The following is a 24,727-nucleotide window of genomic DNA, read 5'->3' on the forward strand; positions in this document are numbered from 1 at the left end:
TCAAAGGCTGACACAAGTAATTATAGACCTATTAGTTTAACTTCTGTTCCAGGTAAATTAATGGAGGCACTGGTTAAAGAAGCACTGCAGGATCATCTAGACAAGAATTCAGTTATAGCTCAGACGCAGCATGGTTTTGTTAAGGGCAGGTCTTGCCTGACCAATTTGATTGGATACTATGATGTAGTCACAAAAGAGCTGGATGCAGGGAATAACTTTGATATTATATACTTGGATCTTAGAAAGGCTTTTGATACTGTTGCACATGGAAGACTGCTACACAAATTGGAGCAGTGTGACATTGGAGGCAAATTGCTGCTGTGGATAAAGGGGTGGCTGAGGGGGAGAAGACAGAGAGTGGTAATCAATGGACACTGCTTGTTGTAGACTAATGTTATTAGTGGAGTCCCTCAGGGCTCAGTGTTGGGTCCGTTGTTGTTTTCGGTGTTTATGAATGATATTGATGATGGGATATCAAGTTTAATGTCCAAGTTTGCAGATGATACAAAGGTTGGCAGGGTTGTTAAGGACACCACTGACGCTATGCTGCTGCAACAGGATCTGGAAAGGTTGAACAAATGGGCTGAGAGGTGGCAAATGAAGTTTAACATTGACAAATGTAAAGTACTACATATGGGAAACAGTAACCCCAGAGCAACGTATCAACTCTGCGGTACTACACTGACAGTGGTGGAGAATGAAAAGGACCTGGGGGTAATTGTGCAGGCAGATATGAAGTTCTCTGAGCAGTGCAGACGAGCTGCAAGAGTAGCTCATGGTGTCTTGTCAATGATATACAGGAATTTTTCTAGCAGGGATAGGGATGTGATTATTCCCTTGTATAAGGCAATGGTTAGGCCACATCTTGAGTACTGTATACAGGTCTGGAGGCCTCATTTCAAGAAGGATGTAGAGCTGCTGGAACGGGTACAGAGAAGGGCAACAAGATTAGTGAATGGAACAAAGGGTTGCTCTTACGAAGAAAGGCTTAAGTTTTGCAAATTACAGAGTCTGGAGACTAGGCACCGGCGAGGTGATCTGATAGAGGTGTATAAGGCTTTGAATGGTTTGAGCATGCTCAATGCCAATGGGATTCTGCATCTTGCTCAGAATAATCAGCTCAGAGGGCATAAATTCAAATTGAGGAACGACGGATGTCGGATAGATGTGCGGAAATTTGCCTTTGGCCAGCGGGTGGTTGGTTGGTGGAACCGACTTCCATCACTTGTTGTTGAAGTTGATAGCCTAAACAAATTTAAGGCTCAACTGGAGCCTAATAAATTTATTTCGAGCGAACGGAGGGGTGAAATGGGAGTGGTGTGTTTTTTTTTTTTTTTTTGGCTGATGCTGAATAAGCTTGCTTTCTTGCATCATATGCCTCTACTAATGCTAATGCTAACATAAAAACTATCGCAAAACATTCTAGAATATAAAAACAAATATTACATAAAAAAATAAACTATTCTAGAAAAGGTGCACAAAAATCACCAGTTACATGAAAAAAATGATTACACAAATATTCAAGAAAAATTTATTATAAAAATTGTCATATAGAATTTACTTCTTTATTAATATTTGTCGATCTGCTTTGCTCAATAGCTGAGTGATGATTGATTACGGCGGAAAGATTTGACATAACAATTCGGATCAAATTGAAGCAATGGTTTTCCATATAGATTTATTATTATTAGCCATATGGTACAAGGATGTTCTTTTTATTGTTACAGTATTATTCATTACGCTGAAAGCTCACTCAGCTTCAGCACTGCTAATTGCAGTGGTTTCAAGGATATTTCTGGCTTTTTTTAAATTGAAAATGGAATTTCACTTGATTTTAAAGATAAACTTGTCTTTGACAAAATCTCTAAAATAATTAATTTTTATTTAATCTTTTTTTAGAAAACTTAAATTTCTTATTCATTTTTCACCCTCTTGCCATGGAGACAAAAGTTCTTCTATATCCCAAATTTCCTGGTAGCATACGTTTAAAATTTCTTTCAATTCCTCATTGTCAATGATATCATTATTTTCTTTATTTAATTTAAAATTAGTTGCATTAATACCCTATCCTTTAAGGATAAAACAATGCGAGTTTAATAACTTGTCACAAGGTAATTTTTTAAATGTGTTCTTACTTTTGATTTAGATTTCTTCAAATTCTTTTGACTTCAACATGCTCTCCATTTTAGCTTCATAATTTCCTTCAGAATTTTTCACATTAGCAACAGCATTGATAGTTTGAATAATTCATTTATCTGCTTTTATATAGTGATGCTGCAACTTTGTAAAGCTTCTGAAAGGTAAGAGAGCTCCTGTAGGATGTCGATCATTAGTGCTAAATTGTTAAGAAATTTCAGATTTAAAAGTTGGTTTTATAATCCCAAATATTTAACTCCTAATTCAAAATGTTTGCACAAAGTGGGATAATTCCTCTAAACCACAATTACCATTCAAGCTACAAGCTGCCCATCATGGCCCAAACACACGACTGATCTTTTTAATTTTCACATCAAGTTCTTTAGCAGTCATCCTTAAATTGTGCTGGTTTCTTGGAGCTCGGTGATATAATGCATACAGTTTTTTTTGTTTTTTTTTATGTATTGTTATTATTATTATTGCCTGTATGCCATTATATTTTGGAACATTTTTTTTCACAGTGAAGGCCTTGATGCAGTTTCAAAATCTGCCAACATTTCATCTTCAGAAAGTTTATTTAATATCTTAGTTGCCTCATCCCCCCATGTTGCTATTGTCACTAGTTCTTTGAATACTGAAAAAAAACAGGTAGCTGAATTTGGAATAGACAGGAGAAATTTACTGAAAGGCATGGATCACTCATCTCTCTGAAAAACAGATGACTGCTTGCCAGAGTAAAGGGGAACCATAACACAGGTTGACCAGAGGCTATTATCCATGTCGGGAATATGCCTTAATCTTTTGACTTGACTGGTGCGATTTCTTGGTATGTGGGATAGGTGGCTGCATAGGTTTAACCCTTAATTCACACTTTCTAATTGTCTAAAGGCCAGAGGTGGAAACAATGCATACAAAGTTGTCTCTTGTAATCCGTTCGTTATATGGAAATTTTCTTCATTCTATGGAAATTATTTTAAATATAAAATAATTTCCATAGAATGAAGAAAGTTATTGCACCGAGAGAAATTCAAAAAGATTCACTATAAAGAAGTTTGTTAAACAGAGGTCCGACTGTAATTAAATCAAAAATGAAGTAATTTTAAAATAACTTGTCGAGTGTGCCCTTAAAATGCTGCGTCTGGGGCTAGAGCTCCCATTCGCCCCACCATACTTCTGGCTCTGGATATTCAATAATTGAATTCAGGATTTAATTTGGAAAATGAATGATCGTTTCAACAATGGGCTCGCAAATTTTCAAAAAAATAACAATGGGTTCTCGTGAGCCCACTATAGTTCACCACTGAATATACGTACAAACTCTATTAATTCATATACAGTACTGCACATGTGAAAAGAGATGGTCTATTTCCTGTAAAATTTTTTGAATTACGTGTAATTTCCTAAAGTATTATGAGGACTACAAAAAATTGTCACCTGCCTGCCATTAATTGAATATAAATATCGATTTAGCGTTTCAGATTGTTTATATGAAAAGTAAATAGATAGTATAATTATTGCACCAGCACAGCAAGAAAACAAATTCCATAATTGGAAATTCTGATGGCTCTGATATCAGACTGGAAGTGGAATTTTATGATGTCATGGTGGTTGTGACACATTGGAATGCAAAGGGTTGACAATTGGCATATATAAACCAGCAGTATGTTAGTGTTCAGATTCTATTCATAAATAGAATAATCATTAGAAATAACTAAATACTTTCACAAATATAAGTTCCATGGAGTACTTATATTTGAAGTACTCCATGAAGTACAATCTGAAAATTCTTGACTAACATATCAAAAGCTTAACTATAATACAGTTAAAATATTAACATCTTACTCCAATATTAATTAGTCTTTACTCCATTTATAAACAAAATCTTTTCAATTTTTTTTTTATGTACACCTTATGTTTACACACACACACACACACACACACGTGCGCGCACACACACACACACACACACACGTGCGCGCACACACACACAAAGCATGCTATTACTGTTTACATCAATAATGGCTCATTAAAAACCTGCTTTATAAGAAATTTTAGATTAATATTCTTTAAAGACTACTCTAAAGAATATTAATCTAAACTTAGGAAATAATGTTGTTTAAACAAAATGTTTCTTCAATAATTAGTGTTCATGAATAAAATATTATTTGTCTTAGTAAAATTCCAAGTAAATTAAAGTTTTGAACAGAGATTTAGAATTATGAAATTAAAACTTCATTCCGTTCTAGCTTTTTTGTTAATACCCAAGGTGGAATTAAAGCACATACTACTGGAAACATTAAGGTTCTATAGTTGCTCCATATAGTGATAAATAAAATCAAAATGGATACAGGGAACAATCCTTTAAAGTTAATTAAGAATTATGATTGCACTTTTAGGATGAAAAGGTGCAACAAGATATATTGAGTGATCGATATTTGAAATGGCTATGCCTTCGTTATCGGCATGCTAGTGCTCCCGATCTAAAACTGGACTTTGAGATGGCCTCTGATGTTGAAATAAGTGTACGAACTATCAAAAAACGGCTTTTGGAATGTGGTCTGCATGCCTATCGGCCCAAGAAGAAGCCTTTGTGGACCCAACAAATGAGGAAGAAGCAACTTGCTTGGGCTAAAACGCATGTTTCATGGACAAAAGAGCAATGGGACACTGTCATCTTTTCTAACGAATCAAAATTCAACCTGCATGGCTCGGATGGGAGGCTATATGTCAGAAGACGAAAATCGGAGGCATGCCATCCTGACTGCATAACACCGACTGTAAAGTTCCCCTCCGGTCAGATGGTCTGGGGATGCATAACAACAAAGGGGTGGGGTGAATTAAGTTTATTAACGGAACGATGAATGCAGAAACCTACACTGCTGTCTTGGAGGAGTGCCTGAAACCCATTATTAGGGATCACCACATAGACGTCCAAAACTGCATTTTTCAACAGGACTCAGCACCTTGCCACACAGCAAAATTGGTAAGTTTTATGCTATTTAAATTTAATGATGAGTTTGTCTTCTTGTCTCAAGGCTTAAAACACACTTACACCAATGTTTTCCCTTGTTTTTCTCCCTTAAGGTGCGGCCATACCTCAGAAATGCTGGCATTACAGTGTTGGACTGGCCCGGCAACTCCCCAGATTTGAACCCTATTGAAAATTGCTGGTACATAATGTTGTCTGAAATTGCTCAGAAGAAGCCAACAAGTAAGATTCAGCTGCAGGAGAGCATTGTAAGGGTGTGGTACCATGAAATTGGGCAACCGTATATCCAAAAGTTGATTAACTCTATTTCAGATTGTTGCAAGGTCGTAATTGCAGCTCGAGGAGGAACAACAAAATATTGAGGACTTATTTTGCTGATTTACAGTACATAATGCTATTATGTTAACTTGTCATTTCAGTTTGTACACGTAAATGCAATAAAATGTATGTTTGGTTGTCATGATTGCCATTTGAATGATTTCTCATATTTCCATTAATTACACATTTTACCCTTTGGGAGGTATTTATGGCAATTAGGTATATCAGGTGGAGTCTTTCTATTGGATTTTATTCACAGAGATATATATATCCCATTTAACAAATGCATTTTGAATATTTCTGCAACCCACAATGCAGTGCAAAACACATTATTTGCAAAATTCACAAGTGATGCAGTTTTTTTTTGTCTGCCACTGTACTTCTTTGACTACATCTAGATAAGTTATTCAGCTGGACTGAAAAATGGTAACTAATGCACAGTATTAATAAATAAAAGGTCCTTTATTTGGGTAACAATAAATATTTTATCTTATTATTTCAGAACCAACAAACTTAAGATAGTTGAGATTAAAGAGATTTTTATGGGTAATAGTACAATCCTATATAATGTTTTGCTTGTGAGCAGTACAGAGAGGTTGCCAGAACAGAAAATAATATTTTGTTGTTAATGTTAATATAGAGTAATTTTGTCAGTAGGGTTAAATCAGCAATTAGTTGATTATATAAAGTAGTAGGTAAAGTAGGTTTTGTAAGTAGGGTACTCCTGTTCTGTAATTCTTAAATATGGAAACCAGCCACCTGAGGTGATACATTTGGAAATGTTAGGTTATACTTATGTCTCTCTAAGTTTTTCACTTGCATCATTTTATCAATAGCAGTATTAACATTAGAAGAATCTGTGTGATTATCTAGTCAGGCATTTACAGGATACATCACATCTTGATATCTGTAAAATTTTTGTCCTCAAGGTATTCCTTCAATTTTGGCAACAAATAGAATCCACTGGAGATGAGACCTGATTGCACTGTACAAAATAATTACAGTGCAACCTTGATATAATGTGCCTCTTCATACTGTGGTTTCGGATATACCATGGGTATGATTCTAAAGAAAAGAAAAATGGCATATCTTGGACACCTGATTAGGAACAACATATATGCAATTCCACAGCTAATTATTGAGGGGAGAATGGAAGGAAGAATAAAGCCTGGGAGAAAATGTACATCATGGCTTGATAACATCAAGAATTGGACAGGACTGAACACCGAGCAGCTGTTCAGAGCTACCAGAGACAGAGAGACATTTGCCATGGTGGTCGCCAACCTCTGTTAAGAGATGGCACACAGAGAAGAAGATGATCATGTTCCCCAAAACGAATTATGAAAAAAAAGTAGTGTATTCAAAGAACTAGGAATTTCATATTAGAAAAAGTGAATACTGTATATACTTGTATCTACTGTACATCCTACTACTATATTTCTAAAAGGGGAAATTAGCTTAAAATTGGTTGTACATTTGCTTTGATATATTGAGTATTCAGTTGCAGAATAATTTTTGTAAACAACTGGACTCATCTAGACACCCAGTTTCAACTCTCAGCTAGAGATGCAACTAAAGAATATATCAGTGGAATGCTAATAACAAACAGCTACCTCTGAAGAGGAATATGACTACTGTTTGTCAAGTGTGTTACATTAGTTACAAAGTTAATTTTTGTAAACAACAGCACACTCAGCATAGCAAAAACTGCTAATGGCTAAACTAGACAAAAATATACATTAGTCAGTTTGGTGTGACATATGCACTGGAAAAGCAAAATTTAGAGTAGGAGTGTGCCTAATGACTCTGATGAGTATAATGAACAGCTGTACAGAGAAATAGAGTGGGCCAGTAAATCAGATTGTCTGATAATGTGGGATTTTAATTTCCTAGATATTCACTGGAACTTGTGAGTTGGTCAATTGCACACTAACAAACCTTTTGTGGATTTATTGGATGATTGTTTTCTACAGCAGCATGTTCGGGAAGCAACCAGATAGAGTAATACTCTTGATTTGATTATCAGTAGTGATTCTTCATGCATTAAGAATCTGCAGATAAAGGAGCCACTAGGTGGCAGTAATCACAGTGTACCGATGTGGGATTTACTCAAAGCGGTAACTACCATCAGAGGTAAAGGGAAGGGTTTTTGCTTTCATAAAGGTGACTACGGAGGTCTGAGACAGTTTTTAAAGTCTATACAGTGGGACCAGATGATGATTTTACCAACAGCAAATTATAAATGGGAAGCATTCAAAGAATTAATCTTGGAAGCTACTAGGCTTTACATACCAACTAAGAAATATTGTTCAAGGTTTAGGCTTAAATGGATGTCAGATGAACTAATGAGACATGTGGCAGAGAAGAAAAATGCATGGGGTACATATAAATCAACAGGTGACACAGAGACCTATGGAAGATATAAGCTGGTCAGTAATCAAGTCACAAAGGAGATTAGGTAGGCAAAGGCAGATTACGAGAAATCTTTGGCAAAGGATGCAAAGAAAAACAGGAAAGAGTTCTGTTTCTTCCTTCTAGAGTTTACTGACGTAAACTCTAGAAGAAAGGGGATGAATAAGATTGGTCTACTTGATATCGATGGTTCAACTGTTGTTGATCCTACTCAGGTAGCTAACAAACTGAATGACTGTTTTGCATCTACGTTCACCCATGAGGAGTTATTCAGGGAGGGGAATACCAGATGTGTATTGAACTATGATAGTGAGTTAAATGATTTTTTAATAACTGAGAGCAAAGTGGAGGAGAAATTGTTGAAGATGAACATAAAAAAGGGAACCTGGGGTGGATGGGATCTATTCAGTTATACTAAAGAAGGCAGCAAAGGAAGTAAGCAAACCCTTAGCCATAATTATGAGAGCTTCCTTGGACTCAGGGGAGGTACCCATGGACTGGAGATGTGCAAATGTGACCCCAATTCACAAAGGAGGATCAAAGGATGACAAAATTAATTACATATCTGTTAGTTTAAGTTCTGTTCCGGGGAAATTAATGAGAGCACTGGTTAAAGAAGCACTGCAGGATCATCTAGACCAGGAGTGGCCAACTTAATTTGTGATGCCATCTACTTTTTTCCTTCAAAATGCACCGTGATCTACCATCTCAAAAATTTCATTGCGCAAGGTGCACAAATTGAGGGATGACTGAATATTTAAAATTCGTCATGATCGACTGAAATTAAATCCGCGATCGACTCGTTAGCCACCCCTGATCTAGACAACACTTCGGTTATAGTTTGGACACAGCATGGGTTTGTTAAGGGGAAGCCTTGTCTGACAAATTTGATTGGATACTATGATGTGGTCACAAAGGAATTGGATGCAAAAAATAATTTTGATATCATATACTTGGATCTTAGGAAAGCTTATGATACTGTTGCACATGGAACACTACTGTACAAATTGGAGCAGTGTGGCATTAAGGGCAAAATGCTGCTATGGGTAAAGGGATGGTTGAATGGGAGAAGATAGAGTGATAATGAACACTGCTCTTTGTGGACTAATGTTATTAGTGGAGTCCCCCAGGGACTCCACTAATAGCATTGAGTTCAGCATTGAGTCCATTTTTCTTTTCTGTATTTATTAATGATATTGATGAAGTTATATCAAGCTTAATGTCTAAGTTTGCAGACTATACGAATGCTGTCAGGGTTATTAATGACACTAATGACAGTACGCTACTGCAACAGGATCTAGAAATGTTGAGCAGATGGGCTGAGAGGCGGCAACTGAAGTTTAACATTGGCAAATGTAAGGTACTGCATATGGGTACTGCAGGGTAACACGTCAACTGTGTGGTACTACACTCAAGGTGGTAGAGAATGAAAAGGATCTCGGGGTAATTGTGCAGTCAGATATGAAGTTTTCTGAGCAGTGCAAAAAAGGCTGCAAGAATAGCTCATGGTGTCTTGTCAATGATATACAGGAATTTTTCTAGTAGGGATAAGGAGGTGATTATTCCCTTGTATAAGGCAATGGTCAGGCCACACCTTGAGCACTGCATACAGGTCTGGAGGCCTCATTTTAGGAAGGATGTAGAGCTGCTGGAATGAGTATAGAGAAGGGCAACAATATTAGTGAATGGAACAAAGGGTTGCTCTTACGAAGAAAGGCTGAAGATTTGCAAATTACAGTGTCTGGAGACTAGGCACCTGTGAGGTGATTTCATTGAGGTGTATAATGCCTTTAATTGTTTGAGCAAGCTCAATGCTGATGGGATTCTGCCTCTTGCCTAGATTAATTGCCTGAAGGGGAACAAATTCAAATTGAGGAAAGACAGTTGGAGAATAGATGTGTGGAAGTTCGCCTTTAGTCAGTGTGTGGTTAATTGCCAGAACAAACTTCCATCTGTTGTAGAAGTTGACAGCTTAAATAAATTCAAGGCAGAACTAGACAAACATTTGGAACGAATGGATGGGTGAAATGGGAAAAGGTTTTTTTTTTTTTTGGCTGATGCTGTATAAGCTTGCTTTCTTGCATCATATGCCTCCACTAAAGCTAATGAACTGTGAAATGATCTATGGAAAAATCACCATTTCGCTTTGGCAGTATGATAGGCTGGACAGTTTGGTTTTGATTTAGTTTTCTCAAAACATGGTAAGTCTAGATCATCAGAAATAAATACATGACAAAATTAGTAAATCAATAGGACTGAAGTAATGGCGACAAAAAGAAAAATTTATGCAGTTACAGACTGTTGAAAGAGTTAAGAGTAGCAAAACAAAATTAATTATATTTCACGAGTGTGGAATTCCAGAAGGAACAATCTGCAGTTGGATAAAAGAGGAGCTAGAAGAAGAAGAATTCCATTGATTTTTATGTAGACTCCGTAGAAGATGAAGTAGGCCTCCAAAGAAAGAAACTAGACTTGTGAAAAGAGTGATGTTGATCAATGCTTATATAAGTGGTTTCTATAGAAGTGTGGTGAAGGAGTATCGATAAATAGGATAATTTTGAAAGCACAGACACTTACATTTCAAAGCTTCTTGTGGAGATGATGATACATTTAAAGCTTCTGAAGGATGGCTTTGGAGATCGAAGTCTTGCTGTGGGATATCCCAGATTAATCTTGTAGGCAAATCTGCATTTGCCTACAACACTAATCTGTTATTACAGCAGAAGAAGCATTTCCTGAATTTCTGTGTAATGTGATTCAACATGGTGAATTCACAGATGAACAGTTGTACAACTGTGATAATACAGCACTGCACTATAAACTTATCCCCAACAAGTTACTGGCTATTAGAAAGGCACCCAACAAAGTTGGCCTGAAAACTAACAAAGACAGAATTAGTGTGTTACTGTGTGAAAACAATACTGGAAATCACAGGCTAAAGCCATTGTGCATCAGTAAAAGTTGAAGTCTCCAATCTTTTAAGCACATCAGCATGAAATCTTTACGTGTGATTTATAAAAATAGCTCCAATGCTTGAATGTCAATTGATATTTTTGGTTTGTACCATGGGTGAGACACCACTTGCTTTCCAAAAAACTTGAAGAAAAGGCTCTATTACTGTTGTACAACTGTTCAACTCATCCTTCGGCTGATGTGTCCTGAAACTGAAAGATGACAAGATTAAAGTTGTATTTCTGCCAAGGAATACAACTGTAGTTATTTAGCCCTTGGATTAGGGCATTATTTGAGCCTTCAAAGCCTACTATTGTGATGAGCTACTTGTTGCTGGTGTTGTGAACTCAGAAATTCACGTTCTATAATTTAATACTGAAAGACGTTGCATACAATGTTGGATTAGTTTTTGAGAATGTAAGCTCAACAACATTTGAAAACTGCTGGAAAAAATGTATTGGAAAACTTGAGATCACTAGTAATAACCTTGAATTAGCAGTATTTTCAGAACAAGAGGCAAAGGCTGCTTATAATATACTTGGTGACAGCTTTGGAGGAAATGACCTGGCCGCTTGGATTAAGGTGAATGCAGAAGCTCCAGTTGCACATTACCTTAGCGAGGAAGAAATCACAGCCTCTGTGAACAGTGGGAGGACAGTTGACAAACAGAAGGCCAGCGAAATGGATAGTGATCAGAAGATAATGTAGGTGATTCGTGTGAGGAAAATGCATCAGAAATTAATGAAGTGCTTGAAAACATTATGGCGTGGTCAGAGTGATAGTAAACATCTTCATTTATTGCCACTATTAAGAATTATGCACTGAAAAAAACTCGTCATCAGTTCTGGCAAACTAATTAGATGACTAATTCAGAACAGAGGCATAAAATGTAAGTCCATAACAGCATTGTGCATTAGTAGAATGTAAAGGAATGATATAACCTTTAATACTTTCTTTTAATCTGTATATTCATAAACACATCAGTAAAGAATTATTTTTTTGCTGAGTAAAGTGCATTTATGTTAAAAAAAACTGGGAAAAAGTGATAATTTTTTTCAGCTATAACACAGATATTAAATTTATCATCTGACATCTGCATTATGTTGCGGTTGGACTATATTTGAGTAGTTAAAAAGCCTTTCATTTCTGATAGCAGCCATTGCATTTGAAGATTGTCAAAGATAACATGAGCATGTTATCTTTATTACTTAACTAAGGAATAAAGATGTTTCTTTAGGAGAAAAAAGCTGCATTTTTAGGCATAAATGCTTAAACTTTATATGTAAACTGTTTATGGCTCTGTTCTTATATTATATGTTTTTAGATCGTAATCCTTCACCTCCACCTGAATTGCTTGATAGCACGGAAGATCTTGTACCTGATAGAATTGGACAGACTGTATATAGTAAACATTGGCTATTTCAGATATTAATGAATACTTTACAGGTAAATTGCATCAGTGATAATATTTTATTAAAATATTAATATTTAATTTTAATATACAGGGTGTCTCAAAAATACACAGCATAACTTCAGGAATAAGTTCCTCATATGTAGACAATAAAAATATTTTATATCAACATAGTTCCGGAAATGCTTGGTTTCCGAGTTTTGAAGTTCTGTCTATGACACTTAACCGTTCACATCACCTTGTAGTAATTGTTCAAAATGTCCACCTTCTGCCTGAATACAGGCCTCGCATTGATGTCTCATGGACTCGCAAAGATGATGCCAAATGTGGCAGGTTGTGAGATGATGTCTCACAACCTGCCACAATTCGATTGCAGAGAGTTTCCACATCAGCTATCGGAGTCGAATACACCAATGACTTTAAATGGCCCCACAAGAAAAAATCTAGTGGGTTTAAATCAGATGAGCGTGGAGGCCCGGCAGTCGGTCCACCTCTACCTATCCACCGACCAGGAAACCTTTGATTCAGGTAATTGTGAGCTAGGTGACTGAAATGTGCAGGAGCGCCATCATGCACGAAGTGTGCTTGTTGACGAATGATCAATGGCGTGTTGTCCAAGAAATCAGGCATGTTGTTTTCCAGAAAGTTTCTGTACGCCTGCCCCGTGAGTTTGTTTGGAATTACATAGGCCCAAATAACTTATCACCAAAAACACCCGCCCAGATGTTGAGGCTGAACCGCTGTTAGTGATGTGATGGAAGAATTACGTGTGGGTTTTCCTCAGCCCATACGTGCTGATTGTGAAAGTTTTGGATTCCGTCTCATGTGAACTGTGCTTCATCTGTGAATATCACTAAGGTAGGAAAGTGAGGAGTTGTACCACACTGCTGCAAGAACCACTGGCAGAACATTACTCGTGCAGGGTAATCTGCTGGTGACAAGGCCTGTACCCATTGCAGATGGTAAGGATACAGTTGGTGTTCTCGCAACACTCTCCCAATAGTTGAACATTGAACAGCCAGTTGCATTGCTATTCTGCGTGTGCTGATTCCAGGAGTGGCATGCACAACATTCAAAATCTCCTTCTCTACTTCAGGAGTCATAGATCTTGGTCGTCCTCTATCGGCAGCATGAGGTGTAAAGGTCCCATGTTCACAAAGGCGGCAATGGATACCTTCAAACGTTTTCCTGTCTGAACATCTTTGTTCTGAGAACCTTTTGTGGTACAAACAACGGGCCTCTAGAGCATTCGCCAAACCATACATAATGCATATCCGCTTTCTCCTAATTTGAGTACATGGTCAGAATGGAAAACCACCAGATTCTGTCAGTACCTTGTGTCACTGCCTTAAATCTACTATATGAATGTTTATTCGTGCCAATCATCACTTATGCCTCTGGAGCTTGGGTGCATAGAGTGTCTAATGTAATTATCCAAAAATATATAGTACAAGCGCAAAGATTTGCCCTATTGGGTATAACAAGAGCATGTCGAACCGTCTCCTCAGAGGCCTTGCAGGTGCTCTCTGGTAGAGTTCCGGCATGTTATGCAGTCCTGTTGTCTGGAATGTTGTATTTTACAAAACGTAATATAAGAAGAAAATATATGGGAATAGAATCATGTCCTGATGAAAATAGTTATAGTTACTCTGATATTAAAACAGAGAAAATTAGAATTTTAGAAGAAATTATGAAACAATGGCAAGAAAATTGGGACATTGTAGAAAAAGGTAGACAGACATATCAATTTTTTCTACCTAAAGTTAATATAATTAATCTTAAGAAGAAACCATGGTTACAATTTGGTCTTCATGCAACATTCCTGATAACGGGACATGGACTTGCTAGAAGATTGCACCAATTGGGGCTGTGAGAAAATGACTTATGTAGCTGTGGTGAATCAGAAACTTCAGACCATATAATGTTTGATTGTATAAATTATGTAGATTATAGATATGAGTTAGAAATATCTGCAGTTATTGGATATTATGGCGGTATTATGGATTTTCTTTGAGTACAAAAGACTTTTTGTATACTTTAACAATTTTATAGCTAAAGTCTTTAAGAGAAGAAGTAATATCGAAAGAGATAGTAGAGGCCCGCCTCCACTTGGCTAGGGGCGGTAACTCCAGTGATTAAGATAGATGGAAAATCTCAAGATCAGTATCTTTCTCACAGGAGGCTAAGAGGACAGTTTAAAAAATTTTGTGTTAATATTTGCATTAAAATTTTACTTATTAATTAAATTGAATTTTTAAGACTTGGAATTATAAACCCATTAAGACCAAACCATGGATAGGCTTCGGCCTAGGTAATGGAGGCTTAATGGAGTACCTTGGGATGAAGGAAATCACCTGCGGGAGATAAGAAATTCCGGTTAATAACTCGGACCAAGTATTTCTGGAACTATGTTGATATAAAATATTTTTATTGTCTACATATGAGGAACACATTCCTGAAGTTATGCCGTGTATTTTTGAGACACCCTGTATCTGTATTTAAAATATATTATCTTCAGAGATATATATTTTGTGATCAGATTTTTATTTGTCTGATACCTGTAATTAAAACAGACTTGTGTAAAATTTTAGCAATATTTTATATTTATAAATGAATGTCAAATAATTTATATATGTATAAAAGTCTAAAAAATGAAGTGAATTTATAAACATAGATTCACTTTACTTTTAGACTTCTTCATTTCATTATTATATTTTAGACTTCTATAGGTATGTTCACTTCATTTTTTAAGACTTATGCTCATGAGAGTATGTAGGAGAAGTGTGCATTTGCACTCTTCAAGAAATTCATATTGTTATTTGAGATTATTAAAACATCCTATTATTAGTTTTTTTACTAATCATTTCAAGATGCTGTTAAAAAATAAAAGGAAACTGGACTTACTGTTGTAAGTTAATGCAGTGTTCAAAAGGTTTTTTTTTTTTTTTTGTTTGTGTAATAAATAAAACTTGTTATATAAATTAACTGTTCCCCAACACAAATTTCTGGTTGGACCACTATTAGTCACTATATTTTTTCATGTCAGGAGTGATCATTAGAAATGTTTTAGACACCACAAATTTAAGAGATTATAATATGGCCATATATATGTCTTTTCATTCTTATTTTCTTTTTAATTCTCATTAATACATTGAAATACTGAAATATAATTTTTTGTTGTCACGGAAATGTTTTTTCTTAATTATTTTGTAACCTAATTGGTTATACATACAGGCTTGATTTTCACATCTCAATTTAGAAATTGATAATGCAGCCATGTATGAACATTTATCACTGAATTTTTTTCTGGTAAGTGCACTATATATACACAAGTGACCCCCGCTTAACGCTGATAATTTGTTCCAGAAAAACAAACAAAGCACTAAGCAAATCCACGCCAAGCGAGCGCCGCATTCTCATAAGGTAACGTGTATTTGTGAGTTGCAGTCAGTGCCATAGGATATTTCTTAATCAATAATAAACAGTAGTGAAAAGATGCACAAATGTCAGTCAAAATATTTAATATTCAAATATGTGTACATAAAACATTCTACATTACATACGTATTTAATTATATGTTAACTACTTACGTATCAAAATTAAACTTAAATTTCCAATTAAAATTGTGAATTTAATTAATCTAAATTGATTTAATTTAATTGATGAATTTAATCATGAAAAATGTGTCGGTTTTGGGGTGTACTTTGGCCCTCTTCCTAGTAAACTAAAAGGGACATTAATTTTAAATCCCCCACAGCGTTACCACCCAACAATAAAGTCAACCGATCCTTCGCCGCTTTGAAACATGGCATGTTTTTTCTTCTTTCAATAATAAATTTCTTTTAGGCATTCATTTCCAAAAAAGTCCTGCTTCATCTATGTTAAAAACTTGTTGAGAAGTATAACACATAATACCCCTCTTCAATAATTTTAACAAGTTCTTTTTTGAACGTTTTGGCTCCTTGATCTGCGCTTGTGGCTTCTCCCTGGATTTTAAATCTATTCAACTATCCCTTACTAGTTTTAAATGGTTCCCTATATTTTTTTTTTAGGTGAGTTTTCTTCAGCTCATCATATAGACTAATCTCTCTCTCTCTCTCTCTCTCTCTCTCTCTCTCTCTCTCTCTCTCTCTCTCTCTCTCTCTCTCTCTCTCTCTCTCTCTCTCTCTCTTTTTTTTATATATATAATATTTAACTTAACAGAATTCTGCATTGGATATTATCTCCAATAAAATTAGTTAAAGTCTCTCCATTTCAATCCTAATAGCCAGCCCAGCCCTAGTTGCTTGCAGTGGAACAGCTGTCTTTCCCACTGCTAAAATTAATTCTTTATTTTTTATAATTGTTCTTACAGTTAAACTTGCCGGTCCTAAATTATGGCACACATCTGCTTGTTGTTGACCTGAATCAATTCGCATCAAAATGTCCAATTTAATTTTCAAATTTAGTCTTTTTTCTTACATTTATAGTCTTCGTACTGTATCCAGACGTTGTTGCTTTTTCATTCCTATCCGCCATTATTAACTCTTCGAATATGTAACTGCGTTGGTTGCATTAATTATGATACAATGTTTGAGTAAACTGTCTGTTACGCACAATGTCTAATACTGTATTGAGTGATGACTAGACTTTGGATAAATGCATATAATGCAAATATTACAAGCAGTATACTTGATCATTTTTTAAAATGTTGATCTCGGAACTACATAAGTCACTGTACTGCAATTAAATTAGTGTGTGAGAAAATTTCACTGAGCATGAGAAAATTTCTCAAGTCAGCGTGGGAAACGTTTTAATGCTGTTTTGCTATTCATTTTCAAGCTATCGACTCCATAAAATGAAACTGTTTCGTTAAATATGCCAAAAATGCAATCTGTAAAAGAGCGTTATAGTGATTTGTGACAGCGTTATGGTGAGATATGGGTTATAATATAAGAACAGTGTTATAGCGAATCAGTGTAAAGCGCACTGCATTATAACAAGGACCAGCTGTACAGCCACTCCCCAGCTAAAATAATACTTGACTTACGGAAATTCGACTTTACGTAAGTTTTTGCCGGCTGTTGCAAACTTAAAAAAATCTTGGAAATGTAGTTTGCATCCTGTAGGAAAAATAGAAGTATCGTGAAAATATAATGTGAACCCAATAACACATTGTTTTTTGATAATTCATTCAAGACCTCAGAAGTTGAAATTTTCGCTATATGAATAAGCTATTTGTCTCTCTTAAAGGTCATTTTTATAATGGAAATTGCACTACACTTTCATCATTATCATATGTTTCATTATAAGAATCAATTTTGTGAACGCCTTTGTGATATTTTTCTAAAACACGTTTCTGGAGGGCACGACTATAAAACAAAAACAATTTGCACTTTCCGGTTTATTGGGCTTTTATGTTAGCACAATCTATTATAAACGGGTAGTAAACTTGATCTTATTGTATTTGCGATAATACCAACAACCGGAATTCTGTGGGTTTTTACATTACAGTATTATGGTGAAATGAGTAAGTCAGGGAGTGGCTGTATATATTTAGGCAAACGTGGCAGCAACTAACACACCAAATTGCTATGCAGCACTGCTAGACCTTAATGCTTGAAATGCATCCCACCCAAATATAAATTGCACAACTAACACAAAATTTAAAAAAGGATCATGACCTAATTCTATTAATTTGTGTATAATGTTTAATTGATGATTTTTACAATAGCATTCACACCACATCTATATAGATGTGGTGTGAATGCTATTATAAAAATCAATATCCCATAAAATTCTTTCTCACAGACCTGAGAGAATTCAAATTAAATTCATTAAATTCTTATGCTATCAAAATCACATTGCCTTTCACCGTTGAAATTATTGTTAAAGTGTTAAAAAATGCTATCATTTTTTATCCCTTTCACCTGCTTTTAAGAAGCATTTATACTTCAAAGCATCCTATACTTTTTCCACGGTCTATACAACTAATCTGACAGAATGAACGGCGTTTAACTTTTGGTTTTGTAACGGCAGTCAGTCGCTTCCCTAAGGGGAAGTTGTAGTTGAAACGATACACCGCGTTTAGTGCCCAGAGCAATTAAGTGACGTCAGTCACCTCTCTCTCTCCCCGACGGCAAAGGACAGTCCAGTCCACGTATGCTTAATTGCTCAGGAATGAAAAGAGCAGATTGCGATTTGACAGAAGAGCGTGAGAAATCAGAACATGAGACATATTCCCTTACGAAATCGAAACTAATAAACCCAATGACTGTCATTCTAAAATTCTGTTCATAAAAGCATATCGATTTATGTTCAATGATGTGAATTTAAAACAAAAGAAACTGTCTTACACAAACATGGGATTTCCTTTCTTCCTACAATATTTCATTTTCAGTTGCGTCAAATTCCAAAGTTGATAGTCCCCAAGTTAGTTCCTCGCCCCACATTATTGACCCGTGAGGTCAGAATGGAAAGGGGAATGTAGAGGTATTTATAGGAAAATAGGAAAGAAACCGGGAGAGCTTGCCAGTCTTAACGTAGATTTCGTGGGATGCGGTGTTGGAAGAGTCAGAGTGAGATCTGAGAGACTTAGAAAACATTTGAAGATTTACAAGAGGTTTTTCCAGTATCTGGTAGAGTTTTTCTAGCGCCGAAAGTAGTGAAGAGAGAGTGGAAGATCAGCCGATAAAGAAAATCGAGGAAGATAGCCCAAAGTCTTAATTATGGATCAAACGGTATTACCGAGGAGCGCCGAGAAAGAAAGACATTTTTATCGGTAAGTGATTAGCCTTTTTCTGAAACAACATAAACTCAACCATTAGAAGTTAATTATACTTTTCTCTTGCCTTAAATTCACACACACACACACACACACACACACACACACACACACACACACACACACACACACACACACACACACACACACACACACACACACACACACACACACACACACAGAACTCTCTTCTCATTAAAAGTCATCCTGACAAATGTATATCTATTTATATAGTCAGAAGTTAACAGTAAACACGAATTGTCCAATTAGTTGTTTTAATACTAATTGTAATTGTTATGTTGACAGATGTATTCTTATTCAAATAATGGAACAATTGTAAGACATAACTGTCATCAGCGATTGTGAATTCATGTTAGAGAATTAGTGGAAAAGCCACATGAAGAACATTACAAAACTGTAATACTGCTATTAGTAGGATAATGCTTGCATTCAGTTAATTTACCTAACAATCACATATCAATTAATCTAAGCTTTGACCAGTTCAGTTGTACTCATGTGTATGACATATTTGTTTAATAAATCTTGTTTTGTTGATCATTTTGCCTTGTGACAATTCTCTGTTACACATAATTTACCTAATTTATTGAGTAGACTTTGAGTTGGAGTTATGCGGGCTCAAGGTTCAACTTAAGGAGAACCTTTGAGTTAATCACAACGTGATCTTGATGCTGCGGGCTTACTCTTAATTAAGTCTGAGTAGGCTTGAGGGTGCAAGATTTTTGTCCTAATCCAACTACTAGGTTATCATTTAAAACCCAGGTCTTCTGGAAACACACATTAGCGTGCAGCCTTGTCAGAAGCCGACTGATTCATAGAGAACGTTATTTAGGCAAGCATGCACGTTAAAACAGAAAGAACCCTGTGGAACATTATGGAGCTCTTTGTGGTCACTTTAGAATCATTCCTCTTCACTCTAGACGACAACTCCATGTGTCTCTTTTTGTTTACAATATCATAAACTCTGTTATCGACTTTCCATCTCTTCTTGAACAAATACCTTTCGCTATACCCCATTTGAATTCTCATTATAAACTTAATTTCTTACTGCCTGTTCCTCGTACGCATCACTTACTTAGTAGTCCTCTGTTTTGTTTCCTTCAGGTAATGAATTATTACAGTATTGATTCTACTCTTAATCTATCTGTTTATAAGAATTTGCTCCTTGCTCTGTTTTCTTAATGTAAATTTTCTATATATTTTAATTCTAGTTCTATATTTTGTATATATTTTAATTCTAGTTCTATATTTTGTATATATTTTAATTCTAGTTCTATATTTTGTATATATATTTAATTCTAATTCTATATTGATTACTACTGTTTTGTATTTTATATAATTCCTAGCATTCTCACCTTTATTTAGGGTCTGTGTGCCCTTTGTGTGAGAAACGTGTATATAAATAAATAAATAAATAAATAAAAATATATTGTAACACTTCAAATGGCGTAATATTGTCTTTAATATAAATTTGGAAGTACCCTTAAATTCTTCAGTAATGCTAAACCATCACTATCAGACTCATTACGAGTAATGTCACTTAATTTAATATGTAAATCTTTGCAAAGATTTAAGAAATCGTTATGACCATTTTTTTTAAAATTCAGAAATATTATAAAATATTTTAAATATTTCTACATGTTCTTTGATATTTCTAAACCCTTCAGTTAACGAGAAAATTTTTGTGTCCATTATTTGAAAGAAAAAAATAATTTTGAAATTTTGTTGCGGATCCTGAATAGCTTTCTCTCTACTTTCATAATTGAAATGATGTCTTTTCAGTCTTTTCCTTGCAATGCTTACTTCTGGAAACTAAGTGGCAATGCCAATGACAGTAGCCATATTATTAGCCGAATCGAGAATTTTTTGGAATGCTTCCTCCGTTCTGTTTTCTTGAAAATATTCCGTGATTTCCCATTGGTAGGGGTGTAAGGCAAGGATGTTCCATGTGCTCCATACTATTTGATTCATATGCAGAAGCACTGATGAAAGAATTCAAAGAAGAGCTGAGAGGGGGTGTAAAAGTGGAGGGGAGAAGATAAAGCCAATAAGATTTGCAGATGACTAGATATTGATTGCTAATAATGAAGAATTACAGAGCTCCTCGGACATCTTGAACAGCACAATAAAGGAGTAAAATATGAAGATTAACAGCAATAAAACCAAGGTAATGTTAATTTCTAAGAGGTCACGAAAAAGAATCAGTGTAACATTAGATGGAATAATATTGGAACAGATCGACAGGTACTTGGGAAGCATAATGACAGAAAATGGAAAAAGCCTGGAAGAAATAAAAACAAGAATTGCAATGGGCAAAGAGGCATTTAGTAATAGAAAAGAACTATTGAGAAGAAATTTCAAGAAGGAATTGAAGCAAATGGTGGAAACATTAATATGGACTGTTGTACTATATGGCTCCGAAACATGGACACTGGGAATTCAAATTAAATTCATTAAATTCTTATGCTATCGAAATCACATTGCCTTTAACCATTGAAATTATGCAGCCCCCAAAATCCTTTCTTTCTCTACTGTTTTTCGAGATGTGGGTGAGGAGGAGAATGGAAAGGGTGAAATGGGTAGATAGATTTTGAGGAAAGTAGAAGAGAGAACGTTAGTAAAGAATTAAGAAAGAGACAAAATAGCTTTATAGGACATGTATTGAGAAGAGAAAGCATGTACAGGAAAGGGATTGAGGGTAGATGTGTGGAAAGAGAACTGTTGGGAGAAGGAGAATTGGAATGATGAATTGGATGATAAGAGGAAATTATGCAGGCATTAAAAGTATAGCACAAGATAGAGAAACATGGCACTAATGAAGCCCTGAACCTGCCTGAGGGCAGAGAACTTGAAGAAAAGTAAGATTTTATAACAGAAACTATAAACATAAAACACATATCTAGATAAGCAACTTAACGTGTCTGCAATTTCATGTACTGTATTTATTTCAATGAATAATTTGCCTGCCATGTTGAATACTGGTAAATGATGGAAGTCGCATTGCACGTCTGCTTGTATAAAACCAATCAGATGATCAGAGTGATTTTTGGGTATGTGGGACAGGCGTTTGGTTATGTTTTCAGAGTAATACTAAGTTGCAGAATGGTAATCCCTTTGACTCTTTATTCGTGCTTAACAGCAGCACTGACTCAATTATCTGAAGGCCAGAGGTGCAAACAATGCGTTCCCAGTAGTCTCGTAATCCGTTCGTTATATGGAAATTTTCTTCATTCTGCTGAAACTATTATAAATGTAATTACCAGGGGAATTTTTAAAAAAAATCGCTAAATAGAAAATTTCTCTACAAAGAAGTTCGTTAAGCAGAGGTCCAACTTGTACATGTCAAAATTTTTTTTTGGCGCCCTCCTGAACTGCCGCCCGTAAGCATTGCTTACCTTGCCTACCCACTTGTGGCGGCCCTGCCCTCTGATTGTCTCTCGAATATGCTGCTGTAGAAAACAATCATCCAATAAATCATCCACAAATGTCGTGCTGGTGTGTGAGTGGCCAACCCACTAGTTCTAGTCTATATCTGGGAAGTTAAATCCTCCATTATAAGACAATTTGATGTACTGGCCCACTCTATTCCCTGTACAGTTCATTGTACTCATCAGAGTCATTAGGCCTATAACGCACTCCTACTGTCAACTTGGTTTTCTCAGTACTTATGTCACATCAAACTGACTCAACACTGCACTATCCACCCATGTAAACTGGATGCACTTCCTTAGATTTTGTGCTTCTTAACTAACAGCTAACCTAACCCTCACTCCTCCCCTTCTACCCTGTCTATTCTTCCAGTACACATTGTACTCTCCAAATTCAAATTTTGCACTGCTTATATCCACCTGGCACCACATCTCTGATATCCCAACTATATCCACTTTTGATGTCTTGACCTCTACTTTAAATTCATCAAATTTATTTACTATACTGCTAGCATTGGTGTACATGCAAGTATACATACACCTATTCTTACTCTTAGTTACCCTAACACAACCCATGCATTTACTTGTTCCATGATGACTCCCATCAGCCCTATTGTGCTGTATAAGATTAGTCTGCATGGTCTTCAAGAATCTCTGAATAAATTAGTTGAAACTGTTAGATAATTTGGCATGAAAATTAGTTACACAAAAACAAAAGTTATGAAAGTTGGGAGAGATAAGGAAAATTTATTGTTGACTAAATAGCCAAAAATGGAATGAGTGCATGGAACAGTCTGTAATGAAGATGGAAGGTTAGACATGGAAATGAACAATACAGTAAGCAAAGAAAGAAGAGTAGGAAGGCACTTAAATTCATTTTAAGTTGTTTATAATGAAACACTTTTTAAGCCTATTTTAACCTATGAAGCTGAGACCTGGATAGAAATCTAGAAGTTGATCAGAATTTACAATCTTCTAAAATGAGTTTTAAGAAAAATAAATCAAATTAATAGATAGAGACAATGGAAATATCATATTACAAATGAGGAAATAAGAAAAAATCTTATCGTCTCTCCTAATTTTTGTTTTTGTGTAATTTTTTTTTTACAGATTTTGTAATTTTTAACAAAAAGTCTTGATAATTCAATCAAAGGTATATGAAGCAAATTTAAGTTATGGGTTAGTGGAGAGCTGCTAAACTGATATTTGAAACAAAAATGAGTGGCAATAGGCTAGAGGCAGACTAAGAGGAAGATAGTTGATGGTATCAAGTAGGCATTAGAAGAAAGGGGGCTTACTTTGGCTAGGGCTAATGATTTAACAAGAAATAAGATAGCATGGAGGAAAATAGGGTATGGAAAGCTGATAGACCAGAAGTACTAATCCGTTCTACTGTAACAACTTCTACACCAACTGGGTAAGATGTGGATGGGGTGATTTAAAAATTTGATGTATTGTGAGATCTAATGGCAAGATTCTATAGGAAATCTAGAAATGCCTGCTTAATTTGTTAAGTAAGGTTTGTGTTGTAATAATTTATACAAAATGTACACTAATGTACACTAATGAAATATCTATAATCAGATATTGAGCAGAGTAAATTCTTCTTAAAAATACTTCACTTGTTTACTAGCATTTCTTCTTTTGACAATTTTTCTTTAATAAGCCTTTCAAACATCTACAACTTCTATACATATCCTGTTTTTAGTAGATTATAATAGCCATCTATGAAAGTTTCTCATTAATATTTTTTATTTAATATTATTTTCATGGTGATATTATTATTATTTTTTTTTTTTGTTTAATTTCTTATTCTAAATGGTGACTTTTGGTAACTAGAACTTCTTTTTTTAAGAAATTTGTAATGTGACAAAGAGTTTTATAGAAACTTTTTTACTATTACTGTTTATTACTCTTACTATTACTCTTTTAATGTAAAAATAAAACATTATTATAAAAACAGTTATTTGTTTGTTTTAATTTTTTAAACTAAGCAGTTACTTAGTTTAAAATTTGTGATCACTATAGCCCATATTTAGGAAATTAAAATGTAGTATTAAACAAAGTTTCTATATAATATTGGTGTAAATACGCCATAGATAACTTAAACAAAATTTTATCAATATTTTTCCTGGTTTGGATTAACTCTGTATTATAAAAACAATGACAAACTTTTGTACCGCTAGGTGTGCCGCCACCATGGGAGGGGGGAAAGCTTTGAATTTCAACAAACTTTTTCAGATAATTATTAATTTGCTAGCTAAATGAACACTTCCTACAATCCAGTATAAAGCTCTTCC

At 35.2% G+C, this 24,727-nt stretch overlaps 1 protein-coding gene across 1 annotated transcript in view; it reads left to right on the forward strand.

Annotated features, from left to right (window-relative positions):
* Window positions 1-24,727, forward strand: part of LOC150077276 (protein saal1-like) — a 242,943-nt gene that overhangs the window by 31,336 nt on the left and 186,880 nt on the right. The window contains exon 4 of the mRNA XM_090385838.1: window positions 12,132-12,253. Within this exon, the coding sequence (XP_090241964.1) occupies window positions 12,132-12,253 (122 nt within the window). The remainder of the gene's footprint in view (window positions 1-12,131; window positions 12,254-24,727) is intronic.

This window comes from Mastigoproctus giganteus, chromosome 12 (assembly GCF_048544385.1).
Source record: "Mastigoproctus giganteus isolate SK-2022 chromosome 12, ASM4854438v1, whole genome shotgun sequence".
In the NCBI taxonomy this organism is placed as follows: Eukaryota; Metazoa; Arthropoda; class Arachnida; order Uropygi; family Thelyphonidae; genus Mastigoproctus; species Mastigoproctus giganteus.